Source organism: Perca fluviatilis, chromosome 21 (genome assembly GCF_010015445.1).
Source record: "Perca fluviatilis chromosome 21, GENO_Pfluv_1.0, whole genome shotgun sequence".
NCBI lineage: Eukaryota > Metazoa > Chordata > Actinopteri > Perciformes > Percidae > Perca > Perca fluviatilis.
In genome coordinates, this window is record NC_053132.1 from 31287296 (window position 1) to 31304772 (window position 17477).

The following is a 17477-nucleotide window of genomic DNA, read 5'->3' on the forward strand; positions in this document are numbered from 1 at the left end:
TAGGTGTGGTCTATGGACCATTGACCATCTACCCTGTAAATTTAAAGCTGTTCACATTAGTGTAAGTGGTAAATTTAGACATGTGTCCCATAGGCCACGCCCATTTTGACCCTTCGGTACCCCATTCTAGGCTTGGCCTCAGGATTGGCCCGAGATGGTACCCATAAAATTTAGTATAAATCGGATGAGCCGTTCATGAGATATAAACTTTTTGTACTTGTAGCGCCCCCTAGTAACCCATTTTCATAAAACGCATGTGCGACGTCCAGAGGGTCATGGCAAAGAATAATCTAAAGTTTGCCGTTGATCCCTTTCATTTTGGCCGAGCTATGGCAAAGTTGGTGTTTTCACAATTAGCTACACAAATTAGTTTGTGCGTTATATGCGCAATTTTTATCGTATAACAATTCTTTCCATAACGTTTAGTCAGGTCAGTCTGGAGATGCTACGTACCAAGTTTCGTGCAGATCGGTCGCACAGTCTAGGAGGAGTTCAAAAAAGTAGGTTTTTGATAAATCACGATTTTTCACGCATAAAAGTCTAGGCGGAAATGGGCGTGGCCTATATCAAGTGATTCAGTTGGATCCAGGGAACACGTAGATCTATGGTTTTTGAATATCGGATGTACGTGTGGGAGTTATAGGGGCAAACGCGTTTTGTCTGCTATAGCGCCACCTAGTGGTGGAAATGGGTAAATTGTTGCGCCTGAGGTCCTTGCGGGGTTTTGGACCAGTCCTGAAAATGGCAACCCCCCACCATGTACGGTTTAGGCTGCAGTCGGAGTTTTAGGCGGAGAAGAATAATAATAAGTAAGAAAAATCCTTAGAAAAACAATAGGGTTCCACAGCCCTGCTGTGCAAACGGCGTAGCTATTGCTACCGCCAGTTCTTGCAGACTCGGGCTTGGACCCCTAATAATCCTTAGAAAAACAATAGGGTTCCACAGCCCTGCTGTGCGAACGGCGTAGCTGTTGCTACCGCCGGTTCTTGCAGACTCGGGCTTGGACCCCTAATAATCAGTAGAAAAACAATAGGGTTCCACGCTCCGTTGGAGATGTGAACCGCGTTGCCTTGCAACACGCGGTTCCCATGCCCCCTCGGGCTTGGACCCCTAATAACCCAACATGCATTCTATTGCCTTTTCTGTGAGTATGTATCAGAACCTGTTCTGCACTTCAGTGGTCTAATTAGTTTGTTAGATCACACGTACAAGTAGTTTGTATTAGTGTGTGTTTGCATCTGGTTGTGTACCGTTAATGTGTTGTGGATTTGACACTTATATGGGATGTGTGAAAGATAGTCAGCCACTCTGTTTTCATATGTACTGCTTATTATCCAATTTGCAAATGATGTGTGACATGTCATCACAGTTGTCTCTATGTAGAAAGGTTTTTCACATCCTCACCTTAACCCGAGGATGACCATTTATGGTCATACTTTGTCAAATCCATGCAGAATTAAAGAAGAACCGGGAACAAGAACACAACAGTGTGCAGGTACTCTTGATGATAGTCTCAGCAACAAGGCATTTTATGATACTCAGGCAATTCGGTCTGTGCCTAAAAACTATTGAATTTGGTACCCGGCCCTAAATCTGACACAGTCAGGAATACAAAAATACCATGTAGTCTGATTGCAGCATAATAATAATAGCCCTGTTTTAGAACCACCATATGGTTTGGATTTGATCTTCTTGGTTTTAGAAATCTGAAGGGGTGTTGACATGCAGAGTACCTGGTAAGGATGCATTTATACCCTGGTCTCCACTCATCTGATTGCCTTGGCTGTTGCCACAACACAGACATGGTTACACAGGAGGGATGAATGAATCAGCTACTTTATAGGAGAATAGGATCCTTCAACTTAGAGACGTCTGCATGTTGAAAGAGGAGCTGGATGGGCTTAAATGATGACAATGTGGAGAATTTGCCAATAACAGCAACCTACAAGCATACACAGACACACTGTATATAGTCTTTTATACAGACACACTGTCCAGAGTCCCTTCTGCAGCAGGCGAGCAGCCAACAACCACAGCAGTTTATTTCCCTGCTGTTGCTATAGAAACAGGAAGGCTGCCAGAGCTTGCATGCTCTCTCTTCATGTCTATATCTCACTGTGAACTCACTGTGCTTTATTTGCATGACTGTAGAGAACAATAGTGCTGAACCATTGGCCCAAATAAATCAAAGTTGAATGAATCCCTTTCCTCTCTTACGTTGGTATGTGGGTGTGTTTGTATGCATGTTTGTAGTGGAGAAACCGGGACAGCTGCCTGGGTATCAAGTGTCTATATGATTTAGTCTGTCATAGTTCTGCACATACAGGTCTTTCCTCACCAACGCCGGAATTTGAAGGCCTTGTGTTTGGCTAGAGAAGATCTTAATCATGCTAATGAAAGGCGATTGCTGATGCTGTGATAATAGCAGGTATTTGTGTCTCAGTTGCTCCTAATTTGCTTTGACTGCAGCATGAGTCTGGTCACAGAGCTCCAGCACACACATGGCTGGCCTGGGCCCATGGTGTGAAGGAAATAAAGACAATAATAACCAACAACTAAAACAACATTAATAAGCTCACGTCACCAATCAATTCTGCAGTCTACAACTTGGCTGTTTTGATTCAAATTATGTGAGCTTTGTTTGCTGCAAAAACCTATTACAGGACACGTACCTAGCAACATCACTGCATTAGACCTACTAATGCAGGTACACGTGCTGCATCTCCGACGCATCGCAGGGTTTTCCCTACCATAACACTTAAGCACAGGCACTAAGCTGTAGCCAAATGGAAAGAAAAAAACTATGCCGAGTTCTCTACCACGTTTTGCTGTCATTTAATTTCAGCATGTACAGACACGAGTATGGGCTGAAATATGTGCCACCAGAAACTGAATTTGAATCATTTTTGAATTTGAATTGCTAAATTTAAATCATTGCATTGAAAAACTGAATCTGAATAGTATAATTTGAAATAGAATTTATTCGTTTGTAACTAAAGTCCAATAAAATTTGATCCTCACTGAAAATTCAACTCTATATATCTTCACATTCAGTTCTCACAATTCAGATTCAGTTCTCAAAATTCAATTTCAAGTTACTGTGACAGACATCCGGGTAGTTGTAGGATGAAGGAAGAGCAATCGAGCGCAGATCGATAGGTAGAGTTCAGTGGCGCAGGATTAGCACTAAAGATGCCAGACTGTCGTGCTGTTTATGGATGTTGGAACGAAAGAAATGAAAAAAACAAACAGCAAGGGATAACAGTTCACAGGTGAGAATGTGTTTTATGATATATATGCCGCCTTGGACCTGCAATCTGAGCTCCGGCGGCAGTGGTAGGTGGAGACTTCCATGGCCCGGCAGCAGCGTCTCTTTCCCCGGGCAGGAACACCGCTTCGCCTCGCTGCTGCGCCGGACCCCGCTGATCCATATGGGACCGACCAAAGACAGAGTGGTGATCGGCAGGATCTTCCACGTAGTCCAGGACGACCTGTATGTAGATTTCGGCTGGAAGTTCCACTGTGTTTGCTGGCGGCTGGCGGACGGAGAGAAGCTAAAACGGCAGCAGAGTCCATTTGCAGCTGCAGGATCTGGAGCTCAGTGCCCACTTCCTGGGAGCCAAAACCGACACCACGCTGCTGGAGGCCCAGGCCGTACTGCTGGGATGGCTGGAGGGAAGGGAAGCCCGGGAGAACTAGAACCAGGATTCAGCAGAGCAGCCTGCTGAAGTTTGAATCACAGGTTTCCTAAAGGGAGTCGGCGGGACTCGGACTGTGGACGACGAAACATGACTTTAAGTCTCGTTAAATAAATAACTACATGCAGAAATAAATGAATAAATAGTGGAGGGGTGAGCCTGGACATTTCAGTCTGTTTGAACCTCACTTTGAAGCAGAACCTAGATCAGAAGGGTGAATTCTGTTTGGACTCAGATCTGTGAACTGATTATAATAAATATTCTTTGTATTAACACATTAATTAGTCTCTTTGTTTTGTTTGTTACTGCACATGATAAAGCTACACTTTTAAATCACAAACAAAACTAACTTTAATATGTATATAAACGCTCTAAGGAAGGAGACAAACGATCAGATATTAGAGTTGATTAAAAATAGACTTAAATAATAATTTACTATTTTGCGTTTTAATGTGGAAACATCTTGTATAAACTCAGGGGACTGGCTCTTACATCACATTGTATTGCAGGCTTGCTGATGTACAAAGTAAACCAATACAATTCAAATGTTTAAATTAATTAACATGTATTTTCAAATATGGATAGTCACACTATTTTGCATGCAGTAGGCTAGGCTAAGGTAAGTAGCGATAGTTAATTTTAAGTTTACTTAAGTGGAAGAATGTGACTAATAAACCTAGGCCTACTAACACCAGGCATTACATTTTCAACATTGTGAACAGGTAGATTATATTATCTGAGTCTCTGGGTCAAGGCGAGGCAAGCACTTCTTCCTCGTTTCATGGTGGGTACTGTGCTCCAAAACGTAGGTGCTGATTGGCCGAAGAAGAGTCCCGTGTATCTGCGCCACTTAACTCTACCCATCGATCTGCGCTCGATTGCTCTTCCTTCATCCTCCAATTACCCGGATGTCTGTCTCAGTAACTTGAAATTGAATTGTGAGAACTGAATGTGAAGATATTAAGATATAGAGTTGAATTTTCAGTGATGATCAAATTTTATTGGACTTCAGTTACAAACGAATAAATTCAATTTCAAATTATACTATTCAGATTCAGTTTTTCAATGCAATGATTCAAATTAAACAATACAATTTCAAATTATATGATTCAAATTCAGTTTTTCAATGCAATAAAATCAAGTTTAGCAATTCAAATATAAATGATTCAAATTCAGTTTCTGGTGGCACATATTTCAGCCCATACACGAGATAATTATAAAATTTGAAGCATAATGTAATATATGTGTATTGATTTTATTTGTAAGGGACCGTGTCACCATTTGATGACTGTACCAGAGTTAGGTTACAGCCGATTTTAATCTCCAGTTTTTGTAATTTGTTGTTCAAACTCAAGTTATTTGCCAGAATGTTTCTAAAAAAGAGTGCATGTTTGTTGGTTTAAGTATGAAAATTGTAGTGTAATTAAAAGTGTAAATTACTTTGGCAATAAACGCTTTTCTGATTTCTGACATTTGTATTATTTATTTTTCCTTAATTAAAATATGCCGAACCGTGAATTATGTTTACCGTTACACCCCTACTAGCCATGCACCACATCACCTCGCAGCAGCAGTTTCTTAGAAATACAACGGTATCATTTATTAAGCAAAACATATTCTTGTCCTATTTGGTAATACCTAGCGGATTTATCTGGTGCCAAAAAAAAAGTATCACCTTTCACTAGCCTTGACTTTCAATGACTCTATGACATTTCTTCTAGAGATGCACCGATTAGAACTTTCTAGGCCGATTCCGATTTACGATTTTCTTTGAGTTTGACCTGCCGATATCGATTTTAGCCGATTCCGATTTCATTTTTTCTAACCACTTTACAGCACACCCAAATATTTATTTTCTATCTTTTCTTAAATAGAACATTTTACATTTTGCATAGAACATTTTTTGAACAGATAATGGATCACTATAAAATATAACTATATAAATTACTCCTGGTGTGGGAAATTCACACACATCTAAAGAGCAATGTTAGAACCATTTCCTTCTTTTCACATCCAATAACCAACTTTATATAATAAATATAGCCTTTTAGTATAAAGATATTTCTCAAAACACACACGCAGGCCTGTTTGAACGTCAACAGTAACGTTACCTGAAAACATAAACGTCACCACTCATTTTACACACAGTTTAGCAACAAACTAAACGCTGGGGGAAGATTACTACGTTTTTAATGTTGGTGTGGAGCGGTATATGCACCCCCACTAACCTGGAAAGCGTTTTAAACAGTAACGTTAATACAGCGGGTCGGAGGAATACAGTCTCTTTTTTTTTCCGGTCACTGGCCGGTCAATCGGTGAATCTCTAATTTCTTCATGTATTTAAAGATCTTAAATGTCCATTTACGTCTTTGAGAGTAACTGTGGCCCAGCAAAGACATAAACCGAGTGTCTCTCCAACTACGACGACTTCTTGAAACAATTTCATGAAACGCAGGGCCCCTTTTCATACCCAAACTATCATCTCTCCATTTCCCTTTTCTCCCTCCTCTTCCCATTTATTATAACAGCCCCCGCCCCCTCCTCTCTGCATGCAGCTGAGAAAATAGCCCCGATGCTTTTAGACAGACCTTGACTCTGGTCTCCAGGTCAATTTCCCTGGTTTCCTGACACCGTACACCACCAACAACCAGATGGAGGGAGGGGGAGGACAGGACGACAAGAGAGAGAGAGAGAGAGCGCAAAGGAAAAGAGAGAAAGAGAACAAGAGCAATAAAAACAGGAGACATACCAAGAGGGAGACATACCAAGAGGGAGAAACCGAGAGAGGAAAAAAAAACTGAGATCTTCAAGATTTGAGCTCGCACCATCTGGTTTGAGCTTCAGGAATAAGAATTTGATTACATGACTTTCCCCCTAAAAAACACAGAGGGAGGATTGTTGAGAGAGAGAACTGCTGCTACAGCAAATGGGACTGGTTATAGTCCAGAGGCCTGTACTATGAAGCCAGATCAACATGTCCTGGATTTATTTCTGTTACCCTGCTTCAACAAACCTAACAACCGCGGTCCGGCATAAGCTGTGACACGACGGTGGTTATCAACTTGTTCCAACAACCCAGGGTTTCCCAATCCAGCGACGCGCGCTGTCACATAAAAGAGGCGATGTTTGCTCCATATGACCAATCAAAAACATGGACAAGTCTACCAGATTTTACACAAGAAGAGCAAACGATAATCCTACAGAAATATGAAGAACACAGACACATAATACAGGCAATACAGTCGCTGCTTCCTAAGCCAGGAAGGAAAGCTGGCAAAAAAAATAGCCAACGCTGCAAATGCATAAATTACAAGACTTATCAATATCACTGCCCCATCAGTCAGGCACAAGATCTGACCATAATTACACTTGTGCATTCCATAAACTTTCGTTGCCATAGCCTATTCTTTCAGTTGCAACCCTGGCAGGGGTAAGTGATCGTGGAAGCAAATAAAAAATAAATATCAAACCGATATATCACATTGGCAATGTAATATCCAGAGAACTTCCTCATGGAGAAAAATAAATGACAATAGACTGAATCTTCCCACATTAAACAACAACTTAACGCATCGCCTCGTACACAAGTTCAAACTTTAGCTTAGCTCTGCATAGTTTTTCCAAGCAGAAAAATACTGCACAGCCTACAATACATTTTTAATAACACCAACAGGGCAACTGACTTGCATAAGGCTAACAATCTACTTAAAAATTCTGGTTTATTAAAACTTAAAACACTTTTAAACTGTTTATATATGTATAATATGTTTTAATATGTATTGTCATTAAAGCCTGCCCTGTCAAAGACTTTTCTGTCACAATATTTTCTTATATGTAACGGTTATGCTAACATTGTACTCACCAACTCAATAGCTGAGATCTGAGAACACAGCGACGTTGCTATTTAAGTCCAACAGGTCAAAGCCATCAAACCAACAGTATATCCATCCATCCATCCAGTTTATCTAAACCACTTCATTTGGAAGTTAAACTGATAATTGATACTTGCTAATAATCCCCAATTGCACAGAAAAACGTGTTAGTACAGTAGGTCAAAGTTGAAACAGTAAAGCCTGGGACAAACGAGACTAGCTGAAACTATACACACCCCACCTAAAGATTGTCTCCACCAACTTGCGCAGATTTTTTAGTCTTTGACAGTCAGGAAGGAACATAGACCTCACGACTGAGTGAATACATACAGTACAGGCCAAAAGTTTGGACACACTTTCTCATTCAATGCGTTTCCTTTTTATTTTCATGACTATTTACATTGTAGATTCTCACTGAAGTCATCTAAACTATGAATGAACACATATGGAATTATGTACTTGTAAAAAAGTGTGAAATAACTGAAAACATGTCTTATATTTTAGATTCTTCAAAGTAGCCACCCTTTGCTTTTTTATTAATAAGGGACAAACTTCCACTAATTAACCCTGACAAAGCACACCTGTGAAGGTAAAACCATTTCAGGTGACTACCTCATGAAGCTCATTGAGAGAACACCAAGGGTTTGCAGAGTTATAAAGAAAAAGCAAAGGGTGGCTACTTTGAAGAATCTAAAATATAAGACATGTTTTCAGTTATTTCACACTTTAAACATTTTCAACATTCTTTTATGGACAAACTCAACATTATATTGAATATAAATACACCACTAAAAAAAGAAAGACAGTTTTCTTCGGATATTTTCTTTCAACGAACACAAAAATCGGTTTTGTGTTGCAATATGTCGCAGCCGTTCGCAATGTGTATATTGCAGCAGTTGATATTGCGATGACGCTTTAAAAAAAAAAAAGATATATTGTGCAGCCGTACTACAGTATATACGCTTATTATGTTATATCATATTAACAGGGATAGACATTGTGAAAGCATGCCATGCATCCTACTGATCCTGAAAGGCTTGTTCTTCACTCTGCTGCCTAGAGGTATAAGCAGGCTGCAGCAGGCAGATTGTACACAACGTTCAAACTGGAGAATAGAACCAGTGCCGTTTAAAAAGTCAATACATTTCCACTCATGAGCACACAGGTCTTTTCCAATTACTCAAGTATCATAAACACCTGCGCAATTTGGTGCAATCTTATACCATAGCCTGACAACAAATACACACTTCCAATAATACCACAGAGTGGATCATTCTGAGCTCCAGGGGATCCTGCATCAAATTGCACTACACTGAAAAGGAGCTCATGATCGTCTTTGCCTCCTGTGCTTTTTTTATTTGTGCTGCTACATTTCTCAAAATAAGAACACTGCTGTGCTATGTGATAATTATCACCATAGAGGTCCACAACTTAGGGAAGAATATCAGTGTTTTTCATGGCTGTTAGTCCTGGGTACACAACTCAAGTGTCTTTGTCAACACTAAAAAAGGAGGCCATAACAAACAGAAAGAGGTGGACACACAAATATCCCAGAACCATTCCATGCAGGCTTGCCGCCTAAAAATAGTTGGTCATGGAGTGCTGGGTTAAAAATCAGCTATTGAAAAAATATGTTTTAACTGTTGCATGACTAGGCAATTTAAATGGTTGTTGGATAGATGTGTGACAGAAACACTAGAAAAGAAAGAAGCCTGTTTAGAATGTTGTGAGGGTCTGCTGAGCGTGTTTTCTGCTTTTCTTTTTACAAGTTTCAGTTCCTCCTTCACTAAATGGATTTTAATCAGTTACGCGAATGTGTTAACAGAAACAATAAATCATTAAATGACTAATCCAAGAAAATTGTCATCCCATAATTTCAACATTACGAGTTGGCAGCTACACTGTAGCAGTAGCAAGCCACTGTAATGAAAATGTATGAACACTCCTGACATGGGCAAAGGGGACCCACCAGAGATACAAAACCCAAGATCCAGAGAACAGAATCCAGGCGAGTATACTTCCAGATAAGTTTTAGCCTGTCTAGATAAAATCATAGCAGACTCAGCACTGCATACCATTACCGAGCTTCAGATTTCAAAGTTGAGTTAGGGGTAAAATTGAACACAAACACAGAATTATCTCATAATCAGTAACCAAATTTGCTTGGTTGTAACGTCAGCTAGTCTTTCATGGCAAACAATTTGAAACCAAATGTGATCATTTTAATTTTGGCCCTAATAAAACTGCAAAACGTTTGTAGAGAGGATAATAATGTAATGCAAATTAAAGCTGAATGTAAGCTCTTGAAACTTATAGTCACGGTTACTGTTCAAACATAATGTTCTAGGCAAAGAGACCCATTAATAACTAATACAAATATGTCACTGGCCAAATACTGGACTGTATATTGGAAACCAGCGATGGGTTGAATCCATCGTTAATGTACTGTGGTACATTCTGTTGTTCAATTGTGCAAAATGCAGCATTTCGAGGTAGGAGAGTAGACAAAGTTATGGACAGGTTATGACAAGAGGGGCCTACAGGCATGAAAGGCTAACATGCTCATTTCCTTGTGTTTGAAAGTTGCATAGAGAAAGAAGGAGAGGCTTTTGGGTTGGGTTTTTTCCCCCATCCACACCCTTTTGTCATTTCCACCACATTCCTATCCTCCAAAATACCAAGTTATGCAACTACTGTTCCTGGATGTACGGGCAGAGAAAGACAAAGGGAGAATGGGCGATAGAAAGAGAATGAGAAAAAAGGCATGATGTTGGGTCAAAACTCAAAAAGTGGTATTTTTACTTAAAATGAAACACATCTCCAGTGTTATATGAATCTCATTATATTAATCTCTGCCTTCTGCTTTATTCACAAAGGATTCCAGTGATGTGACAATAATAACTCTAGTAACCAAACAAATCCATGCAAAGCCAACTAATCCGTATAATGGGGTTAAATTCGCCTTTCTTCCTGTGTGCCAACTATGTTATGGTTGCCATGTCAAATTGGGAAGGGCCGACTAATAATACCTTTAAGATGACAGCTGTACCTGACACTCCTTCACAGATTAACTTGAAATGTTCCACCTCACCGATACATAAGAAAGGTACATATTGTTACGGCTGACTCAACAGCAGTGCGCATGGTCATGATTCATAAACAAGATGGTAACATTAACGTTAGCTTTATTGTCTCAATAGCACTAGGCTAGCTGACGTTAGTACAACTATTTATTTTACAAAATAAACAATTGTGTGTGTTAGTGGCGTCTGGTAACTGTTTGCTAACCCAAATGATATCGTTTCTTGTTGATAAAGTTTCTGCACTGAAAGACTAAGGTGAGGTCATAACTTAGCCCAAGGACGGTAACGTTAATAAGTTAGCCGAGCTAGCTAGCTAGCTAGCTAGCTAACAAATTCAATCCCATCAGCTGCCCCTATTTTTTCTCCATGAGCTAAAAGGACAATTTATCTCACTTTCAGTACTCTCAATTGTCTTGGTACTTACACGACGCTTCTCGAAATCATCCAGGACACCATGTTTTCTGTCTTTGTTGTTTAGGGCTGTGTCAAGTGGTAGAAGACAGCCAGGTGATAACGTTAATGGCTAGCCGTACCGCTGTAACGTTAAACTTCTTCAGCCAAAACTTCGATGAGCGAATTCAGGACCAGATAGCTATCTCGCTGTACCCGTCAACCAGCATGTCCAATCTATCTCACTGTTCTGTTTGTGTAGCCATAGCTAAGCGATGGAATATATATCCAATATGATTCCTGTTGTTTTGTGGCAATCTCTCATCCCTCAGGTTTCCTCCTTTACTCCCCAGTTCCTGGCAACACAACTGTGCTCAGATAGCCACTGACGTCAACAGGAAAAGGACAACCTCCCGTACCTACTATTGGCCAGTTCAGTCTGTTTACAACAACCACTAACTATCATTGGTTGCATACATTTGCACATGTGACTTGAGTGTTTGACAGAAGCGGTGGGATTTCAAACTCAGCGAACTATGCTCTGATTGGTGGGTCTATAAATCGTGGCGAATTTTAACCAACGGGTGAGAGAAGCAAGTGGTTTGGTGGGTTTTCCGTGCGTTGTTGTCGGAGACCGTTCTTATTATACATCCAGGGACGCATTTTCCTTGCACGGTGACTTCGTATTATGTTCCAGTGCAGCACTCCGTATAGGCAGGTTCAGTCTTAATAACAGCTCTGCACATTATTAAAAATGTATATGTAACGTTATTTTATTGCACATTACATAAAGAACATTTCAATAAACCCTTATAGGATCGACCAAAGGAAGTGCCTGTACGCATAGACTGTATAAAATAGCCCGTAAGGGGCGCAATGTGAACTTAAACAAGCGCGCCCTTCAACGACGGAAAAATATATCGTGTTAGGTAATGCCAGTCTGTAAGTCATAATGATCCATGGGAGTCTGTGTACAAAAATAGACCTATTTAATGGTAATGGATGTTTTTGCTATGCAGAAAAACACTTTCTAATTTTAATTCAATTCTTTTATGTTTGAGAACCAAGAGGAACAACATATCACAGATGTAAAATGTGCACACAAGTGAGTCCTTCCTTCCTATTTGAATTTTGAAGAGCAAGGTTCTTGTTGGGTTTAAAAAAGTTAAAATCATGCTTATGTTTTAAAAAACAATGTACTTTTGGTTATAAGCAGCTTGCAGGTAAATCTAACCAAGTAACTACACTAATCAGCATTTGTCTGGCTCACACCTTCTCTAGCTTCTAGAGAATCAGAAGAGGTCATATCAGTCATTTAGCATACAGGAGAAAGCTCCTTGTCTCCACACATGGAGATCTATTGTATCTGTTTTGGGGGAGCCGCCCCCTGTTGGGCCAGACTGGGTTAGAACAAAGGAAATGCATATTTCTGTAGAATCAACACTACCATGATAAACAACCTTAGTCTGTGACCTGAAATTCAGAGGTGTGTCCTTATCCTGAGAGACAGGAATAAATTTGGGAACAGGAGAAAGATTCGGGACTTCAATCTGTGACCACGCAAGGGAAGCAAGTTGAAGTCCGCTGTTTACAGCGTATTGTTTTGTCATGTCACAGGACTGTTCTTCTGTAACTCCGCAAGGAGAAACATGAGATCAGTCCGCTGTCAGCTGCAGTGTTTTATGTTTTATGTTTGATTGTGTTTTGACTGTCGTGTTCATCGTGTTGTTTTATTAAACCTTTTGCTTAACTTTCAATTCGACCCAAGCCTCTCCTTCCTCCTCAGAAATCTAAGTAACACGTCTTTTAGTGATTTCCTTACAATTGGTGACCTTGACGGTGATTTTTGGAGGACAAAAGGAAAAAGGCGTATTGAAAGACTGGATCATGGTGACTTGTTGAATTTTCACATGGGCCCAGACAACTGAGAGGTGAGCAGAAAACCTGTTTTTATCAAAACACTGCAGAGCTTATATAGGAAACGTTTTAGATGTGAAAATTCAGCAGCATCACTCGTAAGTCTATTAAAATCTGTAAAAGTAATTGAAAAAAGTAATGCCAAATTGAGAACTACGGTGAAGGCTATAAGTCAAGGACAATGTAGGCCTATGTGATTGTGTGTGATTTGTATGTGTTAGCTTAAAAAGCCTGAAAGAGGGTCCATGGAATTAAGAAAAAGAGTTTGAGCCGCGTGCATTAGAAAAGTTCGTGAAAAAGACGACCAGGGTGCGTGTGTAAATTTTAAAATGTATGAGATCGTGAAAAAAGTCGACCTGGTTTAGCTTGTATAAATTTTGAGTTTATGAGTTCGTGAAAAAGTCGACCTAGTAAACCTGTATACATTTTTTAATTTATGAGTTCTTGAAAAAGCAGACCTTGTTACGCCTGTTAAATTAAAAAAAAAAAGTCCCTAACAGCCGGCCAAGTTAGACTCTGATAAATTTTATTTAAAAAGACCGTGAGGGCGGCGACAGAAAATTAGTTTCTGTGAAGGCACGGAAGAAAACATTAAGACTTTTTTAAAGCCAGTGTAAACAACTGTGAAGGATAGGACTTGGTAATGCTTATCTCGCAGCGACGGCGGAGATAAAGCGCCACTGGAAGACTCTTCAGTTTTTTCTCGTGACCATAGTATGGAAATAGGAAAATCAATTAAATAGGTATAGTCGAATTGTGTGAAAACACTTAGGAAATTGTACAGAGGCCTACTGTAAATATTTTTGAAATAGAATTGTGGTGTTGGGATTTGAGTCCGGCGCTGTGTGTGTTTTGTGAAAAATTGTAAATAAGATTGTTTTGTTTAAATTGAGAGCGTGCAGCTCAGCGGTGGGGTTTGTGGACGTGTTGAGGTTACAGACGCAGTATGGTTGTGGATTAATTGTGGATATTCGTTTGTGTTGAATTGATAAGCATTAAGGATTCCATCCTCTGGGTGGCAGAACAAACAGCGGCTGGCTGGTTGGATTTTTGTGGAAAAGGGTGGAGCAGTGAGAAATGGATTAATCTGTATGAATGTCTTTAAAGAGTTGGGCGCCGACCCTGAAGGTATGAAAGACGTGGAACATTTTAAAGTTTGAATGGAGTTTCTCAGTGAATGTATGAAAATGTGCTAAGCAGTTGAAAATGTATGAAAATGTGTTTCGAGGGGGCAAAGATGCCTGCTAAAATGTTGAATATTGGAAATGATTGGTTTCATTTGATTACATTTTTTGTTCATGTTTAGTGTTGTTCTATAGGGACAGAAATGGAGAATACCTTACAGTTTTAGTCTTGTATGTCTTGTAACTTTAAATCCATTTTCCTGTTCCTTGACTAAGTTTCAGTTATTCTTCCAACAAACAAACTCTTACAATATTGTCTCCTGTGTAAATGAAGGACTGTCTAGGAGACACAGGGGGGTTTTCACACCTCATTCAATGCAATAGATGCAGACAGATTTCCTGAGGGAATCATTGTAATCTTCTCTCTGAACTATTTGATATGTTCCGCCATGCCAGAATATTTTGTAATTGAAATAAGGGATTAATCATTATATTCTAAGTAGGTTACTGGATTTTGAGTTTGTTTTTCTTCTGCTACATTTTAATAAATTTTACTCTGATCCTTCTGTTATCTTTTTCTTTTCTTTTACTTTTTGGTTTGTTGCTTTTGAGTAGGATTGTGTCCGAGTTATTGATGAAGCCCATTGCAAGTCAGAGCATTCCAGGGAGTTCTCTGAAAAGGGGAAAAATAATTTGAGGTACTTTAAGCAATTTGACATTAGCTAAAATTGGACCAAAATGAATTTAAGATTCTTAGGGGGTTTTTCAATGGATAATTTGGTAGATATATTTGGCATTTTTGTGTATCTTGACTCAAAATTGGTTTGTTTTTCACAAAAAATGATAAATAACAGGCACATGGAGATAAATTAATTGTATTTTTAAGCATTCTGATCTTACTGTAGCTAATCTTCTTCCACTATTTTTTCTTTTGTTGGTTTTTATTCTTCTATGTTGCTGATGATGTCTCTGAAAAAATCATTGGGTTGATAGAGTCAAGGTAGTAGTTTTTCCATTGATATTTCTTTATGGTTTGTTGATTTTTTTATTATTTATATTCTGTAGTTTGTAAATATTTTGTTAAAAAATAAATAAAAAATAGGGGGAGATCAGAGGATTTTTAAGGCGTCTCTGTGCTGGCCACACAGAGGTGCTATGCAAATCTTCTTCTCAGAGTATGGAATGGAGCACAAAGTGACACGTGACTGACATTTATTTGCTCAAAAAATAGCAATTTGCAAAATGTTTAAAGTAATAGTAAAAGATCAAACATGCAGCCCATTCCCCCATTGAGAAAGAAAATTGTGGCGTTTTTATTTTTTGTGTTTTTGTAATTGATGATCTGTGTCATGGTGCTGTCTGTTTTCCCTCTCCCCTCTCCCTTGTTTTTTGTCTGTCATGTGCTGAGTGGGTGTGGCGCTCCTGGCTCTCTCTCCCTCCTCGTCAAGACACCTGTGGCTTCCTGTTCACCTGATTCACATCCAGCAATCACCACTCCTGTTATAAACCCCAGCCTTCCAACAGTCTCTGCCAGATCGTCCGTTCACCCAAGTGGTAACACTCGCTACGGCCAGCCCCAGTGTTTTTGAAAGACTGCTTTTTTTTGTATACCTGTTGCAAGCCTGGTTTTGACTTTTTGTGTTTTTGTGTCCAGATTCCCACTACAGCCCTGGAAGCCCAGTCTGCCTATCTGAGCCTTGTTCTTCTCTCGATCCTGCTTCTCACCTGTCTGCCCGCTCTCAGCCCCAGGGGATATCCAGCACCTGCATCACTCATTTTTTTTGTTCAATAAACCTCAATACCTGTTCTGACCTTCTTCCGTGTCTGCGCTTGAATCCAGGCAGCCCAGCCTAATGGATCTGTACTGTATGTTTACAATGGACTCATGACTTTTTGGGATCATTTATTGTGTTATGGACTGAAGCTTTTTGCCCATTGTCTTAAGGACTTTGGAAAACACAGATGACAAAGGAAATTTCTCCTCCATGAGAGATTAATGGACAAATTAAGGACAAACTATCACATTTTTTCTTCTTCCTTGTTTTCACACCTAGACATTGCCCAACAATGAAAACAATATGACTTTTTGCAAGGCAGTGTGATTGCATATCACAGCCATTTTATTCACAGGTGAAAGCAGCCTCCAGATTCCTGCTGATGAAGTCATTCAGCCTGATGACTACATCTGATCAAGGAGATCAAGGAATCCAGATCAGATTCAGGCAAGGTGCTGCTGGGCACCAGCGCTGCAGTGGAGTGGGAGAGACGCATCACAAGGGTCCATGTTCGCACTTCAACTGTCCAGCAGAGTGCCTACAGGAACCCAGTCCAGGTTCAGATGCCGACGGAGAAAACCAACAACGCTGACTTCTAGCCTACAGACCAGATTATTGCTGCTTGCTGCGGCTTTTTCCTACAGGCTGGAGCAGGCAGCACACACAGCTGGTCCACCTTCATGTTTCAGAAACAGGAGGGATAAGGAGGGAGAGGCCAGTGATGACATCCACATGTGTCAGATATGGTTTACCAACACCAACAAGGAGAGCGGGGAGAATTGGGTCAGCGGTAAATCCACAAGGAGACCCTGGGCTCCCCTCTGATCTGTCACCTTCCAGTCAACTGTTAAAGGGCCAGAATGTTCAGCCAATTCTTCGGACAGAAAGGATGAGGGCATTTTTTGCTGCAGCCAAGCTAGGCGCACAATGTGACGTCAAGAGTGCGCCATAGCCTGCTAAGTTTTTTTTGGTGAAGTTGCCGCCTGGTGCTGGGTGCATGAGAATGAACCAGCAGCAATCTGAGATTTTGTCCCAATTTTCAGATTGGACAACAAGGAACTTTTTCCCCAGTGTGCATCTTTCACTACAGAATGGACAATGATAAATGTTTTTCTGTGCTCGCTCCATCTGAACTGACAGCCTATATTGAAGTATGTGTGTATCAGTTTTTAGCTCTTTTGTGATTAGAATCACAAAGATCAAACCTAATGCATTCTTTCCTTGAGCCAGATAAAAGATATTTTCTGCCATTGAATAGATTTCAGCCCACCTGATTGCATTACAGATTTGAGACTAGTTACTACTTGTGCAGTATTTGAAGTGCAGTGTGGAAAGTAGAATTTGGTTTTGATTTCTAAGATGTTTTCCCTTCCATTATTTTTACCTGGTCAATAACTTTTAACAGCTTCTGATTTAATCAAGTGTATCTGCTTTTTGTTTCAAATGGAATGCTAGTCACTAATCTCTGTGAGTAAAACCAACTAAACCATATTTTGTTAAGAGAAATAACCTTCTTGATACAAGATGAGGAGTCAGATGATGAGGTCAGAGAAGGACATGAATTTCTATTATAAATTATGATTTAGTTCTTACAACTTTGCTAATGTATACATTTTTG

General features: G+C 39.9%; 1 protein-coding gene and 1 long non-coding RNA gene across 4 annotated transcripts in view; one reads left to right on the top strand and one right to left on the bottom strand.

Annotated features, from left to right (window-relative positions):
• reep3b (receptor accessory protein 3b) overlaps positions 1–11425 on the bottom strand; it is a 67028-nt gene extending 55603 nt beyond the window's left edge. Inside the window, exon 1 of the mRNA XM_039787518.1 lies at positions 11078–11425. Within this exon, the coding sequence (XP_039643452.1) occupies positions 11078–11109 (32 nt within the window). The 5' untranslated portion in view covers positions 11110–11425. The remainder of the gene's footprint in view (positions 1–11077) is intronic.
• A 250-nt stretch (positions 11426–11675) lies between these two features.
• LOC120550744 lies at positions 11676–15895 on the top strand. 3 transcript variants are annotated; one of them, XR_005637774.1, is made up of 3 exons: positions 11676–12148; positions 12830–15638; positions 15739–15895. It is a non-coding gene; the product is annotated as an uncharacterized LOC120550744 (long non-coding RNA). The 3 variants fall into 3 exon arrangements; XR_005637775.1 differs by having other exon boundaries at positions 11676–11972; positions 12105–15638; XR_005637773.1 differs by having other exon boundaries at positions 11685–15638.
• The last annotated feature ends 1582 nt before the right edge of the window (positions 15896–17477 follow it).